The sequence below is a fragment of the Myotis nattereri genome (assembly GCF_964212035.1).
Source record: "Myotis nattereri genome assembly, chromosome: 14".
Lineage (NCBI taxonomy): Eukaryota > Metazoa > Chordata > Mammalia > Chiroptera > Vespertilionidae > Myotis > Myotis nattereri.
The window spans coordinates 58668860-58689229 of record NC_138089.1 but is presented as its reverse complement, the minus strand read 5'-3'; the positions used below and the strand labels follow the sequence as shown (position 1 = coordinate 58689229).

The following is a 20370-nucleotide window of genomic DNA, read 5'->3' as shown; positions in this document are numbered from 1 at the left end:
GGGGGCGCTGGAGAGAGGCGGCACCTCTGTGGCCAAAGTGAGGTGAGATGAGGGATATTATTAAAAATATCTGGCCTGGCCCGTGTGGCTCAGGGGTTGAGTATTGACCTATGAGCCAGGAGGTCATGGTTCAATTCCTGATCAGGGCACATGCCCGGGTTGTGGGCTTGGTCCCCAGTAGTGGGTGTGCAGGAGGCAGCCAATCACTGATTCTCTCTCATCATTGATGTTTCTCTCGCTCTCCCTTCCTGTCTGAAATCAATAAAAATACATTAAAAAATATATATGAACACATCTCACCTTGGCCCCCCCACCCTCCTCCTCCTTCCCCTTCCCTCTCCTCACAAAGATGGAGAGATTTATGTCCCCGTGAGAGCAGATCACAATGTTCCCCGGAAATGAGTGTTGCATTGGTGGTCCGAGTCTCAGCGGCCACACAACGAAGCACAGCCGCCCCCGGCCCGCCTCCCGCCACAGCCGCCGTCTCACCCCCGGGTTGAGGAACAGGTTTATGTGCTTGTGCAGCAAAGCCTGGTTCTGCTGGTTGCCCGCGCAGAAGTTCTGCAGGAACTCGTGCGCCAGCCGCATGATCTCCTGCATCTTGGTGTCCTCGGCCTGTGGGGGGGAGTGGGGGTGGGGGGGGGAGGGTGAAAACGGGCTGAACTCAGGCTGCGCAGTGAACGAGGGAGGTCTTGCGCACAGACAGCCCTCATCTCAGGCCAGGGCCCAGGCCACACCTGCCACCGACGCCCCTGGGCTCTGGAGGCAGCACTGGGGCCGCCCTGTGAGACCCCAGCTGCTGCCCTGCTTGCCCCAGAGAGCGGCCAGCCCCGCCCACATTCTACCACTAGCCTCGGGCAGAAGCAAAGATTTCAATGGGGAAAAGCCACCCTAGAGGGGCCACGGAGAGAAGGTCTCCCGGTCCGTTTGCAGCCAGGCCAGCCCCTGTGAGGACGGGTGGGGGGGAGGGGACCCTGTGAGGATGGCTGTGAGGAGGGCGGGTGACCCTGTGAGGACCGGTGGAGGGCTAGGGCCCGGCTGACCTTCTCGTAGGGGATCTGCAGCAGCTCCAGCACCACGGCGTGCGCGCTCATGTTCCTGAGCAGCCGCTGCTGCTGCTTCCGGCTCTTGCGCACGGACGCGCCCTCCTGCACGCACAGCCTGCTGAGCCGGATCAGGATCTGGGGAGACAGAGGCGGCGGCTCAGTTCCCAGGGCTGCGCGCGGCGCGGTGGCCACGGCCGGACCCGGTGCTGCTCGCCTGTGATTTGCTGAGACCAAGATCTTAAAAGCATCCTCACCCCTCACCCCAGAGGAGCTGACTAGGTGAGTGACATGGGCATCATTTCACCACGTCCCTCTATCGCTTCATCGCGTTGTGCGTGTTAAGGATATTACAAGTTGGTCATTTTTACCTCAGTGAAGCTGGAGACAATTTAAATAGAAGTGAACCTCAGAAAACTGGACTGCAGGGGTGGAGGGAAAGGGGCGGAGGACAGGGAGGCCGAAGGGATCCCAGTACATTAGAAACCTCACGGGGGGGGGGGGGACGCCTCCACCAGGCGGTGCCCCTGTGGGTGGCATCAAATTGAAGCTACTTTGGCTGAGGATGGGTCCTCCCAGAATCACCAGGGGACGTCGGCTTCCAGAGCCGGGGGGCAGCTCAGAGGGCTCTCTCTCTCTCTTTTTCATACATGTGTGCATTTTTAAATATATATTTTTATTGATTTCAGAGAGGAAGGGAGAGGGAGAGGGAGAGGGAGAGGGAAACATCAACGAGGAGAGAGGATCACTGACCGGCCTCCTCCTGCACGCCCCGCCCCGGGACTGGCACTCACCTCCTTGACGACCCGGTAGTTGTAGCTGCTGGTGCTCTCGTGCTTCGGGGCCTTGCTCCCCTCCTAGGGCCAGAGGGAGCGTGAGTGCTTCCAGCAACCTTGGCGCCTGGGCGTTCGCAGGGCCAGCACGCCTACGGGGGCTGCAGCGTCTCCCGTCCTGCTGGGCTCCTGCCCGTCATTCCCCGCCCGCACTCCCCCTGCCTGTCGTCACTTCGCTGACGTGGGAGGTGGCGGCCACACAGCGGGGAGAGTGGCCCTGACCCGAGGTTTGGAAGGGAAACCTGGGCTCCTGCACTGGGTCCCAGGAGACTGGCGACTGGGGGCTCCACTGTCTGCACCTATTTCCTAGGGCAGCCCACAGTCTGCACTTCCGTCTGCCGCCAGAGGAGGGGGCCTGCTTCCAGGGGCCGTCCACCTCTGTCTGGGGCGCTACGGGGCTCCACCCACCTCCGCCTTCTTGTGCTCATTTTCCCCAGACGCGCCGTCCATGGCCTCATCGGGGCCCTGCCCCTTGTACACCCAGAGCTCGGACTTCTCCACGATGGACCTCAGCTGGTCCAGGTCCTGCTTGATCTGCTTGTAGTTGTCCACGTCCTGACTGGTAACCAGCAGTTGAACCTGGACGATGCAACCCATTAGTGGCAACAGCGGATCACACACATGCACACACATGAATGCACACACATGCACGCACACATGCAGGTCACACACACAATACACAAACGCCGGTGCACACACTCATGCATGCACCATAATTCACACATGCATGTGCTCACAATAAAACATGTACACACACATATGCATATACCATATTTCATGCACGCAGTACATGCATGTGCTCGCACACAGACACACGTGTGCAGGGCGCCCGACTACCTGCTTGAAGGCCTGCAGCACCTCCTGCCGCTGGCTGAAGTGCCGGAAGAGCAGCTGCAGGGCCCCCGACACCAGGGGTGGGTAGTCGTGCATCGTCAGGTGCAGCAGGACCCGGAGGAAGGTCCTGCCGCCGTGGTCGTCCAGGTCCAGCGGGGTGTTCTCCTCACTGCAGGGCACGGGGGAGGGAAGCGGCAACTGAGCCACAGATGCCCTGGCTACCCTGCACCACGGGCCCGGACACCCCGCCCCCTGGTCCTCCCCACAACGGGCCTAGACACCCCGCCACTTGGGTTCCCAGCACCTGGTCTACCCCACGTGACCTGACTTTTAACTAGCTCCTTGGACACAATAACCGTTTCATCTTCAACTACATTGTGAGTGTGAGGACAGCACAGAAGTGTACGCCTGGGGTCAGCCCCTTTTTCTTTCGATTATTTCCCACCATTTCCATAAATCTTGTAGTGTGTGTATTTGGGGTCACCTCCTTAAATCCTCTCAGTTGTAGGCAGGACACACACACCCAAGCCAGCTAAGATCGTTCTGACTGAGTACTAAGAATTACAAAGAGGGCCCGGCCTGCATGGTTCAGTGGTTGAGCTGCAACCCAGGAACCAGGAGGTCACAGGTTTCATTCCTGCTAAGGTCACAAGCCCAGGTTATGGGTTTGATCCCCAGTAGGGGGCGTGCAGGAGGCAGCTGGTCCATGATTCTCTCATCATTGACATTTCTCTCCCTCTCTCTCTAAAAATCAATAAGAACATACATTTAAAACCTAACAATCTTTTTTTTTTTTTTTTTTTTTTTAAATAGAAGTACAAAGAGAGCAGCAAAACAACCTCAACCAGAGACCGGGCTCTCCCAGCACACGGGGAGGAAGGGCCGTGAGAGTCGGTGAGAGGACCTCCCCCTGCCCCACGACCACCTCCACGCAGGGACTGGAAGTACTCGCCTTCCTCCGAAGATGCCCTCCGCTTGCTCCTCAATGTGTTCAAAGTCCAGAGCGCCTGCAACACCAGGGAACGGCCCTCAGACGCAGCCGGTCTGAGCACGGGCTGCGGCCCACCTCCCCGAGCCTGGCCCCTCCTGCCCACGGTCAACCTCGCGTCTTCTAGAGCTTTCCACCAGAGGCTGGGCCAGCTCGGCCCGGGCACACCGTGCAGGGCCCCCCACTTCGGCCGGTTTTCTAGGCACTGCAGGACCCCCTCCCTGTGACCCCTCAGGGTCGCCCTCCTGCCGAGGGGCTCCGGCCTGGACAGGGAGTGATTTCCGCCACCACCTCGCCCTGACCCTTCCCCACCATTTCCTGGGCGGGAAGGACGACCGTTGGTGGGAAAAGTTGCTGGTGGGCGGTAAGTTTTCTTGGGGAGTTTTTTGTTTGGTTTTTACTTGACATTTCATGTAACCACACACTGGAACCCTCGGCCGTCTCGGACCCAGGCCCCCAGGATGGAAGGCAATGAGCCCCATCCCAGGAGGCTCTGGGCTCCTTCAAACATCCCCCTGCCCCCAAGAACCCAGGCTCTCGTCCAAAAAACCATGATCCCCCAAACATGCTCGCCTTCCCCGCTTCCTATGACGCCCTGAATGGATCGGGGCTCCCGCCCGCCTGGCGCCGACCCGGACGCACTCACCGGGCACGCTGCCGGGCGCCTCCTGGCCGCTGCTGCCCGAGGACGCCTCCGACGTCTGGGAATTGCTCTCGTCGAACTCGCGCTTAAATATGCACAGGAGGCAGGAGATCCTGTAGTCCAGCCTCACGTTCAAGATAAACTGCAGGTTCAAGCGGAAACGGAGAGAGAGCGGTCACAGGGGCGCACCACCTGCCACCGATCGCCAGGCCGCTGGGCGCGCGGGGCCTGCGGGCCGCGGCACCGGTCACCGTGAGCACCGAGCCACCGACCGTCTGCCGCGGATTCCAGGTCCCTGCAGCCTCGGGCTGGTGGGGGCAGCCCTTCAGCTTAGTGAAGATTTCAGCACCCGGCAGCTCACTTAGCAACCGGCCTGTAAGTCCCCCTCCCGCCTCCACCAGCATCACCGGTGTCAGCAGCTACAGAACGCGACCCTGGAGGGACACGGGCACGTGGGGGGAGGGGGAGGATGACCCGAGAGGGATGAAGGGCTGGCCCCTAAGTGCCACCTGAGGCTGAGCCGGGCGTTTACCACCATCCCCTTCCCCGAAGGCAGCCCCTCGCCCCCCAGAGAGGGCCGCCGCCCACACACGCCCTGCGCCTCGGGCGGAGGGCTACCTGCAGGATCTCGATGATCTTCAGCTTGGTGTCCATGACCATGATGTCCTCCTTCTCTGGTTCCGCCTGCTTCACGTTGCCTTCGGGGGCGGTGGCCATGGGGGTCACGGGCAAGAAGCCCCCTCCTCGCAGCACCACCTGGGTCATCAGCTCCCCGACCCCGTGGATGGACCGCATCACGTTGCTGCCTGGAGGGGCCGGACAGACCTGGGTCGTGACCCCGTCCTGGGTCCTCAGCTCCCCAGCCCCGGGTTGGACTGCATCACGTGACTGCCCAGGGGGGCTGGGACAGACGTCGGTCGTGGCAACGCCCCTACAGAGCGCTCTGAGGGTTCTGGCACGGGCCACGGGCTCCCTTAGACATGCCGTTTAACAAGCCTCTGTTCCAGCACATTCTCAGGACCCGGGGACCTATGAAGGTGAATGCCCATCAAACGCCAGGGGCTTCCGGGAACAGGGACACAGGTGGTCTGAAACCCCCACGGGAGCATTCTGTGCACTAATCCACCCGCCACATTCTCTGGCCACCTCCCTTCAGATGGCTCAGCGGGATACACAGGACTCATATAAAATACAAAGGAAATAGATACAAATGTGAGTCATCTCTGACTGTAAGCTGTGGGTCTCTGGGTGTCTAAAGCACTATTCTCTCTTTATATTTGAAATGTTCGCAGTGAAAAGTCGAAAAGAAAGGACAAGACAGGCCTGGCCGGCGGGGCTCCGTGGCTGAGCATCGACCCATGAACAGCAGGTCACAGTTCAATCCCCGGTCAGAGCATGTGCCCGGGTTGCGGGCTCGATCCCCAGTGTGGGGCGTGCAGGAGGCAGCCGATCCGTGATTCTCTCTCATCACTGGTGTTCCTATCTCTCTCTCTCCCTCTCCCTTCCTCTCTGGAATCAATAAAAATGTATTTAAAAAATATTTTTTTAAAAAGCAAGGACAGGCCACCAGGGTGAAGGCTGCCCTGGAGCCGGGCGGCCACTCCTGCTAGGGCCCCGCCCTGCCCCCACCTTTGTTCTCTTCTCCCTTCGCCATCTTGCTGATGGGGAAGATGGTGGCCACGTGCACGCAGTCCAGGATGGCCAGGAGGATTTTGGTCAATCGCAGAAGGTCAGAGAAGTTGTAGAAACCAAAGTAGATGAGATTCCTCGCTAAGTTCACAACCTGTCGTATTCAAAGAGAGAGAGAGGGGGGAAGGTGGCATTAAACACCCTGCGTCCTTTGGCTCCACTTTACACCGACCAGCTCGTCAACGCCCGAGGCCTGCCTTCCTTACGCTGAGACATTCGTCTGGCTTACAATTCTGATCAAATTTCATTTTGTTTCATTAGGAAGAAGATATAAGAAGCAAAAACCTGCCAAGCGACTGCTCTGCTTTGAGAACTAGTTCGTGAACGTGGACCTCATCGGTTGGTCTGTGCAGATCCCCTAAGACAACCCCGGGCAAGCGAGTCTCACGCGACAAGGACACGGGCTGCAGCCCTGTAACCTCGCAGACACAACTCCTCAAAAGGCCACGCGTCTCACACAGAAGCACGCTGACCCCATGGGGACACGGGTTATGTCCTGGGAGGAGTCCCTGCGACAGACCCAGCACGATGCTCTGTCTTGTCATCTTTAACTAGAGGCCCAGTGCACAAAATTAGTGCACAGGTAGGGTCCCTAGCAGCTGCCGGCTGGGCCCTTCCTTTGTTCCGCACCGCCCTCTGGTGGTCAGCGCACATCATAGCGAGCGATCAAACTCCCAAGGGGCCACTTTGCATATTAAGCTTTTATATATATATATATAGACAGGGTGACGTATGGAGTCCTCAGGTCACCTGCGCGTTTCTCCTGGGAGCAAGGCCACCGGCAGCCAGGGGCTGGCACACACCTTATTCGGGAACCAAACTGAGCCAAACCCTTTTCATGACAAAACCTGAGTATCGCGGTGAAAATCTGAAACATCTCCTCTCCCCCACAGAGAGACGGCCGAGGAGGAGCAGGCGCGTTACCTCGAACGTCAGCTTGTTCTTCTCCTTATCCGAGAAAGGGAACCTCTGGCACACCACATCTCGGAGGTACTCCTCCACAAACTCCATGGTCTGCGCGAACCGCTCCTTAATTTCATCTTTGGAGGCACCGTTGCTGTCATAGCTGGGGGGGGGGAAGGGTTTCAGCTCCTCCCAGGGAGGCCGTCCGCCGCTGAGCGCCCCCACACCCCCTCCTTTCCCGCTTTATTCCCCGTAGCCCCTGTCACCAGACTCCATCTCAGTCCTTCCTCTTTCCCCACTAGCGGGCAGGCAGGGTCCCGGTTCCACTGATAGACCCCTACTGCGGCCAGTGGACACAGTTATTTGATGAATAAGAGAGATGAGCAGGATATAAAATGGAATCGTGCCATCTTTAAATTCTTGAAGAAATCATCTTTGCCCTCCATTTTACGTCAAGCTTAGAAAAAGTAACTTCATCTGTTGTCCGTGGTTGACCAGACTCAATGGGACCACACGCGGTTTGTCACACGAACAGCATGAACATGGGGCTGAAGGGGGCTGCCGGTCAGGATGAGGACAAAGTGAAGGGGGTGGGACAAGGCACAGAGGGGCAGGGACTGGGCAAAGAGGGGTGGGTACAAGGTGCAGAGGGGCGGGGACTAGGAGCAGAGGGGCAGTGACTGGGCAGAGAGGGTGGGTACAAGGTACAGAGGGGCGGGGACAAGGCACTGAGGGGCAGGGACTGGGCAAAGAGGGGTGGGTACAAGGTGCAGAGGGGCGGGGACAAGGCACAGAGGGGCAGGGACTGGGCAGAGAGGGGTGGGTACAAGGCGCAGAGGGGTGGGGACTAGGAGCAGAGGGGCGGGGACAAGGCACAGAGGGGCAGGGACTGGGCAGAGAGGGGTGGGTACAAGGTGCAGAGGGGCGGGGACAAGGCACAGAGGGGCAGGGACTGGGCAGAGAGGGGTGGGTACAAGGCGCAGAGGGGTGGGGACTAGGAGCAGAGGGGCGGGGACAAGGCACAGAGGGGCAGGGACTGGGCAAAGAGGGGTGGGTACAAGGTGCAGAGGGGCGGGGACAAGGCGCAGAGGGGTGGGGACTAGGAGCAGAGGGGCGGGGACAAGGCACAGAGGGGCAGGGACTGGGCAGAGAGGGGTGGGTACAAGGTGCAGAGGGGTGGGGACTAGGAGCAGAGGGGCGGGGACAAGGCAGAGAGGGGCGGGGACTAGTTGCAGAGGGGCGGGGACAAGGCACTGAGGGGTGGGTACAAGGCGCAGAGGGGCGGGGACAAGGCAGAGAGGGGCGGGGACTAGGAGCAGAGGGGCGGGACAAGGCAGAGAGGCCACTCACTCGTCAATGGCGATCTCCGATGGGATCTCGGACCAGAGGCGGGCGTACTTCACGGGCGTGACCTGCTCCTGCGGGTCTCGGTCCACGTGCATGTGGAGCATGAGGCGGCAGAAGGAGGCCCTCAGGTCGTAGGGCAGGTTCTCGTCCGACATGCAGCGCAGGATGAGGTCCACGTCCAGCTGGCCGGAGATCTCGTTGATGGCCAGGTACTGGCGGTCCAGACACATCCTGGCGAAGAGGTTCAGCTGGTACCTGGAGGGAAGGACACGACATGGAGCTCACGCCTGAATCACTGATGAGTGGGGTACATGCGGGACAGCCGGCGGCCCCGGGTTTCACAGCAGCGACGTGTGGCCTGGGGACTCACACGTCCACACCCCTAACCTGCTCCGTACACTAGAGTCCGGCCCTGGACCTCGCGGGGGAAGGGGCGGGGACGCCAGGCTGGCTGTCACACGTGCCCCTGCTCAGCTGGAGGGATGGCGTGACCACCTGATTCCATGTTTATTTTATAAAACAAATGGGGGGGGGGGTGTCAGGCTGAAAATGGTTGTCTACTTCGGCAGCTGTGTTTTCGTTCCGTAGGTCAGAGACCACGTAGGAAAAGTTGACGACATCGCCCGTGTGAGTTTCATTAGCAACGTTCCACGGCCTTCAGGGCCTCATGGAAGGCTCCTCTCTGACTCTCACACATCGAAACGTGGTGTGAAATACGGGGGCCCCTCAACACGCCTGTGCTTCCTTCCTCATCCGGTCTCCAGCGGCCTGTTAACTCCCGAACGTGACCGCCAGGCACCATTTCTCATTCCTGGAGAAGGCTCGTCACCGTTAGAAGAATGAACACACGTGTAACGTGAAGGAGGAAAGCCACAGGCTTCCGCGGGGCAAACACAGGCTTCCGACTGACGGTGGATCCAGGCAACGGGCCGTCGCCGAGCCCGGACACTGCCGGTTCCACTTGCTTCAGCATCGTTCCTTCCCTTTCTTTTCAAAAGCGTTTCTTGGTTTTCTTCCCTCTTCTCCTTTCCCTGCCCTTCCCTTGAGGTGGCCTGAGCGCCGGGACGCAGGAGATGCTGGGTTGGAGGAGGTGACGGAGGTGCCGACTGAGCCACAGGTGAAGCCTGGACGCCGCCAGGTGTCTCCCGTTGGACAAGGGGGCGAAGGCTCTGGGAAGGGGGCGGCTGGGACAACCCCACGGTGCTGAGATGGATCCTAAGCACCGACGGGGACTCGTGGCTCTTATCAGATGCTCGTATAGACAGAGAAATAGACGTCTGTGTACAGACACACACACGCACGCACACGCACACGCACACGCACACACAGTTCCCCGCTCTCTCTGCTGAGGACTGTGGGTGTGATTCCTGGTCAGGGCACATGCCTGGGTTGTGGGCTCGATCCCCAGCAGGGGGCATGCAGGAGGCAGCCGATTCATGTTTCTCTCTCATTGATGTTTCTATCTCTCCCTTCCGCTCTCTCTAAAATCAATAAAACATTTTTTAAGGGAGCTATTGGGGCACAGAGAGATCTATAGTTTGACCAAAGTCAAAAAGTGAGTGAGTAGAGAGGCCGGGATTTGAACCCCGGCAGTGGGCCTCTTCGCTGCTACGAAAGGCACGTGCCAGGCTGGTCACGGAGGACCTGCCCTGGTGACGCCACTCTGTCCGTCTTCTGACCCGGCCACACCCAGGTACCAATGACCGTGCAGGCGTGGCTGAAACCTCTCGATGTCTCAACTGCATCGTCTTGGTGCTGGACACCTGGAGGGCACCTGTGATGCCCGGAGTGACCACCAACAGCGCCGACGGCCGCCTCCGCCCCGCGCCAGCGCTCACCGGTAGTAGCTGAGCACGTCGCGGTCCTCCTTCTGGCCCTCCTTGGCGTCCTGCGCCAGCTCCCGCACGCTCTTGCTGCGGGTCTCCTTGCTGCTGTCCCTCCAGAACAGCCACACCTCCTCCTCGTCCTCGCCCGCCTCCAGCGCGCTCTCCCCCGAGGACACCCCTTCGAACTCGAAGCGGGAAAGGACCAGCCTGGGGAAGGAACGGGCGGGGCAGGCGTCAGTGGGGAACCTCGCCAACCTGCCACCGACCGCAGCGAGGCCGTGGCTCGGGGCTTCACATGACGACCCAGAAAGCATCTCCTCCCCCCGTGGCAGAACCACAAAGGGCCGAACACTATTTTCTACACATACTTGACCCCAGTGGCTCCCAGCCAGGTGACCTGCGATGCCTGAGACCTTTCGTTTGACGTAAAGGAGGGGGAGGAGGCACCATGGGCTCCCCGAGGGGGAGGCAGGGATGCTAACACCCCACACGCACGGACCGACCCCACAGTAATTATTCGGCCTCAACAGGAAAATGCCAAGGTTGGAAAGCCCGGCATTTGCCCAAACCCAACATTAAGTTATGCATGAGCAGCAAACAAACAAAAATCACTGATTCTGGGTGTAACTTAGTTTTGGGATTTAACACACAACTTGTCCACATTACAGGCCCTAGAGTTCTCCTTCCCAACAGTGAGCGGCTGCTGTTAACCCAACGCCTCTGGACCACTGAGCCCTTTGTGAACAGTGGTCACTTAAACAGCTTTCCCGACACGGATTTCTATCGACACCGAACTGCCGCCTCCTCTGACATTTAAAACGGGTGATTGTACGCCGAGGACTTCCAACGCTTAAGATTAAACTAGGCGTGTGTCGAATGCCCCCAGGTGAGCTCGCGTTACTGTGAAAGCGGCGTGTGAAGCGCCACCGCGTGCCCAGTGGGCTGGTGCTGGAAGCCATCCACTGTCTACACTACTATGAGAGTGCAAACAGGGAACCCAGAAGGCTGATGGACCTTGAGCTTTGGCAAGGGCTAAAGCGATGCACCGATTGTTCTGTCCAGGCAATGGTGGCTCAAGAAATTTCCTTACCTAATAGTCTCAAAGTAAATCTTTACTAATATTTACCGACCTTTAAGATAGTCTGTCTGCTATCGGATTGCCTGCCTGACCTAGGGCAAGATGTGTATCTAAAATTAAATAAAAAGCTAGCAGGGCCTGGGCACCAGTGAAGCCTTTCCGCTAGAGAAAGACTGCCTGGACCCCCATGATTTCCAAATTCATGTTTCTTGTCTAGTCTCTTCATTTGTGCGCAGCCCTTCTCCAGGTCCTGAACCCTAGCCGTGCAGGTCTCGGCTTCCACAGGCTGGCCCACTGCACACCAGTCTGCAGCATCGGGGGTTCAGCTCTCCTGCCCGCACACGCAGGCCCCCCCTCCCCACAAGTATGTGGCCTCCGCCTCCCCACATACTTAGTCTCGATCAGGATGTCGGCGTTGGTTGGGTTGAGCACCGCTTTGCAGATGAGCTCCTGGGTCACCGGGATGGACTTGTTCATGGACACACACAGGTCGGACAGGTAGTCTAAGAACCTGCGGGAGAGAGAGCGGCAAGCGTGTCCTGTGCACGGAGTGGGGTGCGGCTCGGGGAGCCCGACTCTCTCGGGGGACAGGTCGGACGCACGGTGGCCGGAGAGGTGAGATCTCAGGTCTGGGTGCCAGTGCCCATGGCGCCACCAGAGAGGAGGACGGAGGGAAGAGTGGTCCCCGGGGTGTGGGGACGAGGCAATGAGCGCACCCCCAGCGTGATTCTTATTCGCTCCGTCCCGGTTTTACCGTCACCAGGGACATTACTTCGTCTCTCGGTGCCTCGGTTTCCCCGTCCACAGAAAAGTGTAACGTGTGAGCTCAGAGGGTGATTCAATGTGGTAACGCGTGTGCAATGTGTGACTGGCTCACTCCCTGGCCCAGGAGAATACTCCGTAAAATGTTAGTGTTTTGCCCAACTGGCACGGCTCAGTGGCTGAGCGTTGACCTATGAACCAGGAGGTCACGGTTCGATTCCCTGTCAGGGCACGTGCCCGGGTTGCAGGCTCAATCCCCAGTGTGGGGCATGCAGTAGGCAGCCGATCAATGATTCTCTCTCATCTTTGATGTTTCTCTCTCTCCCTCTCCCTCTCCCTTCCTCTCTGAAATCAATAAAAATATTTTTAAAAACTGTTATTCTTATGGGCGGGAGGAGTCATTCTTCAACAACACGCTCAGCTGTGCGGGGGGCCCGGGTGTGACGCCCACCCTGCACACTCTCCCACGTTGCTGGTGAGTGGGTCTCACCGGAGGGAGAGGAGGGACGAGGGTGGGGAGGGGAGAGCAGTGCGAGGAGACGGGATTCCACAGGGACAAGATGCAGCTAGAAACACTCAAGGGGCAGCCGAGCTCGCCAAAGACTCTGCTGGTGCGACTGGGGAGGGGCTCGGACTGGTAACCGGGCGCTAACGGGTCACTGACAGGCCAGCAGGTCACTGCTGAGCACGGACTCGGGCCAGTACTTTGTGCACCGTCCCCATAGAGTTTCCATCCCCATGGAGTTTCCACAGTCCCCTCACCCCCCGCCCCGTCAGCAGAAGACCTTCCAGCTCAGAGGGCGGCCAGGGCCCCCGCTGGCTGCCAGGCCGCCTCCCAGCACCACGTTCTCCCCACGATGCAGCCGGGTGCGCTGGACCCCGGCCCCGAGGAAGGGAACGGCAGGCACCGCGCTGCGACCACCGTGGGCCCACACCCCCCGCACACGCCCCGCACACGCCCCGCGGCCCGGCCGCACCTGGGCTCCCGGTTCTTCCGCACGAGGCTGACGAAGGTGTCGATCTCGGCCGCCGTGATGTGCTTCTCCAGCAGCTTGCGGTTGTTGTGCAGCAGGGCGGTGATGGTGTCCTCCGCCAGCACGTCGTAGCCGATCTGCTTCTGCATGAAGCCGAACTGCTTGGCGATGTACTCCTAGGAGGGAGGGGGGTCAGCGCGGGGCACGGAGCCGAGAGAACGGCCGCAGCATCCCGCGTGGGGACGCCGGCCCCGGGGGCGCGCCCGGCAGCTCACTCCCTCGGCCGGTTTCCCTCAACCTGCCCCGCAGACGGAATTCAGCAAAGTGCCCCCCGCCCCCCCCTGCTCCCCCCCGAATTGCAGAAGGGCCTCTTCTCAAGGGCACGGCATAAATGTCAATGTCGACACTTATTTTTCTAAAGGTCAAGCGCTGTGCTTCAGCTCTGGTTTTACCCGACTCAAGGGGGTTTAACGGGCCCCAGGGCCCTGTGCGGAGGAAGACGGGGTTTCTAGTCCAACGGCCCCCACTGTGTTATCTGAGGGGAAACACCCCTTCAAAGGCAGGAAGGACCCCTCTTTGGGGATCAGACATCACAGCCCAGGAGGTATTTGCACTCGAGGAAGCCGCTTCCGAGCGCTAGTTTCTACGCAAACACGTCTCCGGCCCGACAGACGCAGCGCCGCCTCCAAGCTCAAGCGCCCCCCCCCCCAACCCCCACTTTTAAAATTTTTTATTTATAAAAACCAGCCTCCCCCTTTTTAAAATTCAGTTCAAAATCCTGGAACGTGCTCAGGGCGAACACGGTGGTCGGGGCCTCCCAGCCCCCCCCAACAGGCTGCGGGTGGGAGCAGCGAGCCTTCGGGACAAGCGACCGCCATCTGGCACGCGGCCCGGGGGGCGAGCCAGCCTCCTCGGGGACAGGCTCGCTGCCTGGGGCACACGGGCCTGAGGCGCCTCACGGAGAACCGGAGACAGAGCAGAATACACCTTCTCGACCGGACATGGCGGCAGCGCCGGGCGGGGCCGGAAGCCACCCAGCGCCAGCAGCCACCTGTCAGGGCGCTCACTGCTCACGGTGCCCTGGGACACGGGGCTTCACATCTACACAACAGCGAGGCAGCGTCGGCCGTTTAGAAATCCTTGCTAACAAGGCTTATCTAACCCTTTGGGCTTTGCTTTGCTGGAGATCAACACTGTCTTTACGATGACAAACCAAAACCTTGAACAACAGAGAAGAATTCAAACTTAAAGGCTAGACCCAGGGCCGTCGAGGCTTAAAACCGAAAGCTGTGAGTCGGTTACAAAAGCATCGTCCCACAGTCCAGCATCCCCCGGATCCGAGATTCCGCTCTCTGCGGTTTCAGTGGCCTGGGGTGCACCATGGTCCAAAAATATTCCATGGAAAATTTCAGAAAATAAGGAATGCCTAAGTTTTAAGTTGCGTGCCATTCCGAGCAGCAGGCTGAAGCCCTCCAGTGCCCAGCTCGGCCCCACAGGGACCTGGCTCGTCCCCTTGGCCAGCATCTCAAGCACAAACACATGGAATCACGTTCGAAGCCTTAAAGGACCACGTGATGAGAACTGCAAACACACCACCCATGTCAGAAAGGGTGAGCTCGCCCGGCTGCTGTGGCTCAGTGGATAGAACATCAGCCTGCAGACTGAAGGGTCCCAGGTTCAATTCTGGTCAAGGGCACATGCCCGGGTTGTGGGCTTGCTCCCCAGTGCGGGATGTGCAGGAGGCAGCTGGATTCTCTCTCATCAGTGATGTTTCTCTCTCTCCCTTACTCTCTGAAATCAATAAAGATATATATTTTTAAAAATGTACACGTGACCCTTGGAGCTCACAGGAGCCTGGACCCTGGGGGACCCCCGTCACCCGCCGCCCGCGCCCACCTGGTTCTTCCTGTAGTCCTGCTGCGAGTGCCGGAGGACCCGGTAGCAGAGCCGGCAGATGTGCCGGAACGGGGCGTGCCGCTGGTCGCCCAGCTCCTCCAGCCGCAGCATCGGGCCGTCCCCGCAGTCCGTGAACGGGGCCTGCAGCAACTTGAAGATCTGTGTGCGAGAAGAAAGCAAACACCGCCATCGTCCCGTCAGCCAGCCGTCCGTCCGGAACCAAGATAACTCCGCATCGCCGGACGACACGGAAGACTGTCCACACACACACAGCCACGGCCTGACACCACATCCATCCGCCCAGGGGCCAGGACTCGCCGAGTCCAGTCCGCCTGGACCCGCGGACCTCCAGCCCTGGGAAGTGCGGCGTTAGGGCGGCGGTCACCAGGACAGACTGGGGCCTGGGGAATCTAGGCTGAAGTCACACCCCGTACACCTTCCCAGCGACACCCATCAAGGTAACCTGGCTTTCTCATCAGTGAAACAGAAGAATACACCACCCCGGCCAGTGCAGTCCAGTGGTTAGAGCACCAGCCTGCACACTGCAGTGTCGCTCTCAGGGCTCCCGGTCAAGGGCATGTACCTGGGTTACAGGTCGATCCCCAGCCCTGCACAAGGCAACGGATTGGATGCCTCTGTCTCTCTCCCATCAGTGTTGATCGAGCTGTGGAGCCACCTTTGTCCCTCCCCGATCAGCGACCCCCTGACTCCTCGCAGCGCCAGCCCCACGGCCACAGCTCACCCACCTGCTTGAGGATGTTCTGCTCCCGCATCAGCTTCTGTCGCTCGCGGTTGGGCTTGGAGAAGACCACCTCCAGCACGTCCTGACCGGAGTTGGTCCCCCCGGTGACAAAGTACACCAAGTCTTCGAGCAGCTTGGTCACCGACCTGGGGGGCAGAGCGGCTGTCAGATGGGGGAGGGGCTCGATAGTTAGCAAACAGGTGGGCACTGCCCGTGAGGTCCAGGCCTGAGGACCAGGCCCACAGAAGCAGGCCCACCCGCCCAGTGTCCTCGCCCAGTCACTGACCAGAGTGACACAGAGATGACACGTGCGTGTCCATGGAAGGACCGTCACCTTCACAAACTAGGAGCCACCAAACTATCTCAGAGGAACCTCAGGCCCTGACGTTTCCCGAGATGGAGCTGGAGACAAAGCCATAGGATCTTTTCAACTTCAGAGACTTTCAAAACAGAGAACGCACCCGCCGGCGCGGCTCAGGGGTTGGGCATTGACCTATGAACCAGGAGGTGACGGTTCGATTCCCGGTCAGGGCACATGCCCGGGTTGCAGGCTCCATCCCCAGTGTGGGGCGTGCAGAAGGCAGCTGATCCATGATTCTCTCTCATCACTGGTGTTTCTATCCCTCTCTCCCCTCCCTTCCTCTCTGAAATCAGTAAAAATATACTTTAAAAAAGAGAGAATGAATTCAAAGGAGATGATGTCTTGAAAACCACAGGCTGATTCGCCCACAAGGCTGAGGCCTGCTGCTCTCCCCCGTGGCGTTCACGCGCTCCCCCCCAAAAGACCTGAGAGGCCCCGGGAGGCTGCGGAGGGCGCGTCTGCCGTGGGAGGCCGTGTCTGCCCGCGGGAGGCCTCACCTCCTCTCGTTCTGCGTGATGGTGCCCTTCTCCAGCTTCCCCGCGATGGAGCCCAGCACCTTGCTGGCGTCGTTGGCGAAGTCCAGGTCCCGGACCTCCGCAGGGGAGACGGGCACGATGGCGAACGCCTCCTTGTCCTCCTTCACGGGCGAGGTGCCGATCTGCAACACAGGGCGGTCTCTGCGGCAGCCTCGGGGACGAGACCCCCTGAGGGGCGACATCACTCGCCGCGTTTACGGGCCACCGGGCCACCCACAGAGCGGGGGCTGCCTGCAGGCACAACCAGCTGGACGGGCAGCATCCCAGGCCGCTACATTGCTCCCCTGGAGCCTGGTGCTGAGGGGACGGGGGCGGGAGGGAGGCCCCCTCGCCGACAGCTTCATGCGCTGCAGGGAGCACGGGAGACCCGGATCCAACGCGGCTTATAAGTTCACGGGAAAAGCAAATGGGCAAGACGCTCACTCCTGGCTCCAAGTCACATGTCACAGGGCTGGGCCCGGCACCCCGCTCCCAACTCTCCTACACCCCGAAATGTTCATAAAGGTAGAGGAAAAATGCCAAGAACGTCCCCCCAAAATGGTGCACGTGGCATTCCAATTTTAACAAGAAAACCCCCGTGTCTGTGCATTTCTTCTCTGTGGTTCTGGAGGAGGCATGGAGGGAGAGGGGGTCTTCAGGGAGAGACAGTGAAGAGGATGGGAGATCTTTCTAGAAAGAAACCTGCGCATTTAAGTTCGCAGGAACAAAGACATAATCCAGACTGGGAAAGGCAGCTGGGACCTGATGCGCCTCAAGGCACAAGCAATTCCCCCAGAGCACCATCCAGACACACATGAAACCGGACAAATGCTCGCCCTCAGGGCAGAGCCCACGGGAGGAAAGGAAAGGTTCTGGTTATTTCACAAGCCGGGGGCTCGCGCTAGCCGGTCCCTCAGCGAGAGTGCCGTCATCACACTCCAGGCTGCCTGCGACCACGCTCTCGTGTGCCCGTGACCATGCTCTAGGCCAGTGATGGCGAACCTATGACACGCGTGTCAGAGGTGACACGTGAACTCATTTTTTTGGTTGATTTTTCTTTGTTAAATGGCATTTAAATATATAAAATAAATATCAAAAATATGTCTTTGTTTTACTATGGTTGCAAATATCAAAAAATTTCTGTATGTGACACAGCCCAGAGTTAAGTTAGGGTTTTTCAAAATGCTGACACGCCAAGCTCAAAAGGTTCGCCATCACTGGTCAAGGCTTCCCGTGACCACACTCTCCTGTGCCCGTGCCCACACTCTTGCCGGAGCAGCAGAAGCCCGGCCCCCTTCCTCCCTGAGGAGCCCGGCAGCGGGCGTGGGGAGCAGGGCCAAGGGGGCCGGGGGGCTGCGGACTCACCTTCAGCATCACAGGCTTCTCCTCCTCCTTGTCGATGGGGATGTTGGTGCTGTGCACCCAGGTGTTGGTGCACAGGTGTCTGAGCCGCACGTAGGAATTCCTGGGAGAGGAAGGGAGGGTGTGGGGCGGGACGCTGAGGCTCTGCAGCCACGGCCTCGAACAGTCTATCGACACAGCCGACAGCGACGCTGCGCTGAGCCAGAGCGGCCCCAGCACCCGTTCGGCCTAAACACAGACGTGGGCTCTGCTGGGACGCGCTGCTGTGGGCGTGGCTTACACCCCTGCGCCTCCGTTTCTCCACCTTTAAAGGGCAAATGGCACACGGTCCCACGGGGGCTCCTGTGGGGGTGAAACCCTAGGACACGCACGGCGCCAGGCACTGGGCCCGGACGGTCAGCGCTCAGCGAGAAGACGCTGCCACCTCGTCACGCGCGAGCTCGGCCACACTCACTCCCAGCGTCCACCCACACGCCTGCCCATGAACAAACGGAGCTCAGCTTAGTCCAGTGGCCACCGAAGACCGGTCTGCCTCCTAAGCAGAATTTGCTTTGCCCTCAGCGAACTTCAAACATTCCCTCCTCTAGGATTTCTTCTCAAATTTTTATCCAATTCGCCAGATCTCTCGGCTTTGGGAGGAGGAAGAGAGGAAAGACCGAGCAACGCGGCCTTCAGGTTCGGCTCATCGACCTAAATAGAGCACTTCTTGTCCAACCACCAAGAACTCACAAATGACGAGCCAAAAAAATAAAAATAAAATAAAACAGAATTCAGCCGCCGTTCCAATGGGCAGGGGGAACAGTCCTTCACAACCCCTGTACGAAACCTTCCAGAAAGCCTCCAAGGCACCGCCAGGCCGCAGAGACGGCCCTGGCCCGCGGGAGAGCCCCCGGGAGCCGTACCTGGGGACCAGGCTGTCGCCTCCGCGGAGGGTGGTGGGGTCCAGCTCGAAGATGGAGGAGATGTCGTTGCCCTCGGGCACGGACACCAGGGAGTACACCATCTTCTCCTGGGCGTTGCGCAGCCGGCTGCGGGAGGCGTCCTGGTCGGGGTCCGCCTGAGGAGAGGCCTGGGGTCAGGGCGCTGCGTGCAGACCCTGCTCGCCGCAGCGCCCGGGCCCCGGGAGAGGGAGCGGCGAGGCGAGCGTGACCTTGGTAGGAAAGGCACCAGCGTCACGACGGTCACACAACACGGGCGCCACATCCACGCCGAGAACAGCCCCGCTCTCCCTTCTGGGCTGCAACAGAGATGTTTAGACCACGGGGTCACGGCCAACCTGAGCGCCGCGGGCCCAGGCCCCGCAGGCCGATCCGGCACCAGCGGCCGGCAGAGCGGCTGCCTGAGAAACACGTCCCGGAGGCTCGGCGACAGGCCCTGGTGTGAACCGTGGGGAGACTGCCTCGCAGAGAACGGAGGGAAAATGACGTAAAGACACCTGGACCCTGCCCGGCCGGCGTGGCTCCGTGGTTGAGCATCGACCTATGAACCAGGAGGTCACGGTTCGATTCCCAGTCAAGGGCACATGCCCGGGTTGTGGGCTCGATCCCCAGTAGGGGCCGTGCAGGAGGCAGCCGATCCGTGATCCTTTCTCATCATTGATGTTTTTATCTCTCTCTCCCCCTCCCTTCCTCTCTGAAATCAATAAAAACATATTAAAAAAAAAAGAAACCTGGGCCGAGTGTTGGTGAGCAGTGACCCCAGGGAGGCCAAGACACACACCTGAGGGCCAGGCGAACCCTGGAAAGAATGGTTGTTAATTGTCAGCCACGGAGGGCCACCCACGATGAAGTGGGGAGGGCCTCTGGCTCCGTTAGCGTCTGGCTGGGACGGAAGAAAAAGACCAGTGAAGGCCGATGACCGATGACGAAAGCGTCCCCGAGAAGCTAGGCACAGAGCCCACCTGCCTCAGAAGGTGCCCGCCCAGCGCCTCCGGCGAGAGGCTGCGCGAGGTCGGTCTCGGCGCCGTGAGCTGCGTGGGCTTGTTTGTAACGGTTATGTCGCCCTCGCAGGATGTCCACGTGCGCCTGCATCGACTGGGGGCATTTCTGTCCCTAACTGGCTTGGCTCAGGCGGACACCTGCTCCTCTCCGGGGGGGGGGGGGTGGGGGTGGCAAAGAGGGATGTGAGGGCAGAGGAGAGCGCCTGGGAGACAGCCCCCTGGGCTGATGCGGGGACTGCGGGCCACTGTCCACTATCTCAGCCCATCTGCAGCCCCCACTCCTGTCTGCAAAAGAGAAAAATGCTGCTTTTGTACCCCAGACCGCTGGGTCCTGCTTCTCTCAAGTTCCCAATGCCGCATGGGAATCGAGAACAAACCCAGGACTCGCGATTCCACCCGCAGGAACCTGAGAGGTCCCTCCCCAATCAGGCTCCCTTCAGGAGGAAGGACTCTGGATCGGCCGCGGTGCCCGCAGAGTTCCCGCGCCACCTTCCGGGTAAATCCCACCCGATTCTGGTGTAAGACACGGGCGGCACTACAGGCCACAGGGCCCTTCAGAGACCAGAGGAAAACCCATAGGGGTCAGTCCCTGTGTCTGGGAACGGGCTGGGGCAGCCTCATTCTCCGTGTGCGGT

At 59.7% G+C, this 20370-nt stretch overlaps 1 protein-coding gene across 1 annotated transcript in view; it reads right to left on the bottom strand.

Moving 5' to 3' along the window:
* The window catches only part of ITPR1 (inositol 1,4,5-trisphosphate receptor type 1), a 168963-nt gene that overhangs the window by 70315 nt on the left and 78278 nt on the right, over positions 1-20370 (bottom strand). Inside the window, exons 13-31 of the mRNA XM_081106286.1 lie at positions 18699-18853; positions 17800-17899; positions 16417-16577; positions 15563-15704; positions 14817-14975; positions 12924-13096; positions 11576-11695; positions 10119-10313; positions 8284-8535; positions 6955-7096; positions 5971-6124; positions 4960-5147; positions 4345-4483; positions 3663-3717; positions 2714-2879; positions 2285-2455; positions 1838-1900; positions 1044-1181; positions 490-615 (exon numbers count right to left, since the gene is read on the bottom strand). Of these exons, the coding sequence (XP_080962412.1) occupies positions 490-615; positions 1044-1181; positions 1838-1900; positions 2285-2455; positions 2714-2879; positions 3663-3717; positions 4345-4483; positions 4960-5147; positions 5971-6124; positions 6955-7096; positions 8284-8535; positions 10119-10313; positions 11576-11695; positions 12924-13096; positions 14817-14975; positions 15563-15704; positions 16417-16577; positions 17800-17899; positions 18699-18853 (2799 nt within the window). The remainder of the gene's footprint in view (positions 1-489; positions 616-1043; positions 1182-1837; positions 1901-2284; positions 2456-2713; positions 2880-3662; positions 3718-4344; positions 4484-4959; positions 5148-5970; positions 6125-6954; positions 7097-8283; positions 8536-10118; positions 10314-11575; positions 11696-12923; positions 13097-14816; positions 14976-15562; positions 15705-16416; positions 16578-17799; positions 17900-18698; positions 18854-20370) is intronic.